The 2,425-nt window shown below is 39.7% G+C and overlaps 1 protein-coding gene across 1 annotated transcript; it reads left to right on the top strand.

Annotated features, from left to right (window-relative positions):
• The first annotated feature begins 619 nt into the window (after nucleotides 1–619).
• Nucleotides 620–2,182, top strand: LOC138873384 (uncharacterized). Its single transcript, XM_070151851.1, has 2 exons — nucleotides 620–1,609; nucleotides 1,811–2,182. Exons 1-2 carry the CDS (start codon nucleotides 620–622, stop codon nucleotides 2,180–2,182), a joined length of 1,362 nt encoding a protein of 453 aa, XP_070007952.1.
• Nucleotides 2,183–2,425: the final 243 nt, after the last annotated feature.

Here is a 2,425-nt window from a genome sequence, read left to right on the forward strand (position 1 = left end):
TAACCTTGTTATTGTACTTACTATATCTCTTAAATCACTTACTTAGAAGCATAATGATTAGGAGTCCTCTTGTAAATCCTCAAACTCGCTAAGTTCAGGTTGTGACTAGATTTATTCATAAAGAAAAGTCTTTGTAATTGTAGAATTGCAAAGTGGCTTGGGGTGATAGCACCATAAGTTAGAAAAAGCCTTTGTAACTAGGATAGTCACAACGTGGCTTGTGGTAAAGGTACCACAAGTTAGTTGAGTATCATTTGCAATCAGAAGTATTGTAAAGTGGTTTGTAATAGGTAAGATTACAAGTTAGTAAAGTTAAAAGCCTACAGGTATAGGTCGTGGTTTTTTATCCCCTTGTGCGGAATTTTTCCACGTAAAAATCTTCTGCCTCATTTACTTACTGATTTACTAAGTGCTCTCAGCAAAAACTTGTAGAGGACCAGGCACTCTAAGACTTGGTGAACCTATACAAACTATCAATTAGTATCAGAGCAAGTTCCTCCTATAAGGTTAACACCTAGGAAGGATCGTCATGACGGCTCCACTAAATCTTTAAGAAGGTTAATCCATATACCACCCACCCAAGTTTTATGGAAAATGCTATTGGTGGTTGAAAGCTAGAATGCATGATTTCATCATGGCTGAGGATTGCGAGCTTTGGGATATTATCTATGATGGTCCATTTGTTCCAATCAAGACCAGCGGAAAATACACTAAAGCAGATAAGAAAGCATTGAAGAAGAATGCTCGTGCCGAGAAAATTCTGGTATATGGTTTGGAACCTAACGAGTACGACAGAATCTCTACATGCGACACTGCCAAGGAAATATGGGAGGCTTTGCAAATAGCTTATGATGGAACTACACAAGTAAAACAAGATAAATCTAATACTAACGACAGTTCTACGATGGTAGTTGAAGGCGAGGCGACTGGATATGACTCAACGCTTGCTTTGATGGCGCAATCATACAATGATGAAGACAATGGCAATGAAGAGGTAAACTTCAGGGATGTTCAGAAAAATCTGAAATCCTACTCTCCAAAAAAATTCATGTGTTTAGCGGATGTTTTAATTACTGCATTTTGTAGTCTTGCGGGGGATATGGATTCCTTGTTCTTAGAACTAGAAGAATCTGAACATACTAGGAAAGACTTAGTGGCTGTAATTACTGATCAAAAGAATGCCATTGAAACTCTTAGAAAAGAAAAGAGTGATCTCTTGGCACAAGCTGTTGACCAAAGGGAACAAATAGTAGAGCCCTTGACTAAGTCAAAACTTGAAAACCCTGAAAGAGGAAAGGAGATAATTAGTGAGGAATATATTAGGCTTGAAGATGAGGTGAAGGCCTTGAAATGTAGGATGAGCGCTGAAATTGAGAAAAATGAGCTCCTCCAAGCCAATCTAGAAAAAGTAATGAATGACCTTGAAAAGACTCTAAAGTGGACCTGGTCCGTAGAGACTACCATTGCCTTGTTCACTATGATAGTGAAAAAGGGCGGGGAGCAGGGATTTCAAGGAAAAAGGATCCTTACAACCTTCACAGTAAGAGCGTCACTACATCCGATAACTGGCCTCGGACCCAATGTGGGAACACTGGACACTCCAAGGAAGGTGTCCAGGCCAAAAATCAATTAGTACCAAAAGATAAAGTAGTTGCTGAAACTGTGATCACAAAAAAGGGACCAGGTTCCACTCATAGAAAATGCACATTACCTACATGGACTAAAAGAGCTCTTATTCATCCTCTTGGTTACTACAAGGGACCCAAACTTGTTTGGGTTCCTAAAAATAACTCCTAAAATTCTTGTGCAGGGGACAGTGAAGGGAAGTGGTCAACAATGGTTCATGGATAGTGGATGTTTGAAATACATGACTGGGAGCACCACAAACTTTCTTTCACTAAAAGCCCTACAGGGAGGGAGTGTATCCTTTGGCAATGGCAAAAAGGGGTACATTCTTGGAGATGGAAAAATTGGGAAGTCACTCACTCACTCTTTTGAAAATGTGTACTATGTCAATGGACTTAAGTATAGTCTCCTGAGTGTCTCACAAATTTGCGATAAGGGAAACAAGGTGGAGTTCTTGTCTAAAATATGTACAGTCACTAACCTTGTGACTGGTGAAATAGTCCTGGTGGCCAAAAGATACAAGAACATCTATGTTGCTGATTTCGAATCTTTATAGAATGGTGATCTGAGTTGTCTGAAGGTGGTTGACGATGATGCTGAACTATGGCACAGATGACTGGGCCACGCAAGCTTCTCCCTTCTGAACAAACTAATTCAGAAGGACCTGGTCCATGGTTTGCCTATGTCACAATTCAAAATTCAAAAGGTATGTGATGCATGTGCTAGAGAAAAACATGTCAAGTCCTCATTTAAATCAAAAAGAGATGTGAGCACCTCAAAACCACTTGAGCTCTTGCAT

This window comes from Nicotiana sylvestris, chromosome 7 (assembly GCF_000393655.2).
Source record: "Nicotiana sylvestris chromosome 7, ASM39365v2, whole genome shotgun sequence".
NCBI classification, from domain to species: domain Eukaryota; kingdom Viridiplantae; phylum Streptophyta; class Magnoliopsida; order Solanales; family Solanaceae; genus Nicotiana; species Nicotiana sylvestris.

Coding starts and splice junctions, on each gene's coding strand:
- LOC138873384 (XM_070151851.1), top strand. CDS start 620: ATGCATGATTTCATCATGGCTGAGGATTGCGAGCTTTGGGATATTATC. Junction 1,610..1,810: donor CACTGGACACTCCAAGGAAG/GTGTCCAGGCCA, acceptor ATTCTTGTGCAG/GGGACAGTGAAGGGAAGTGG.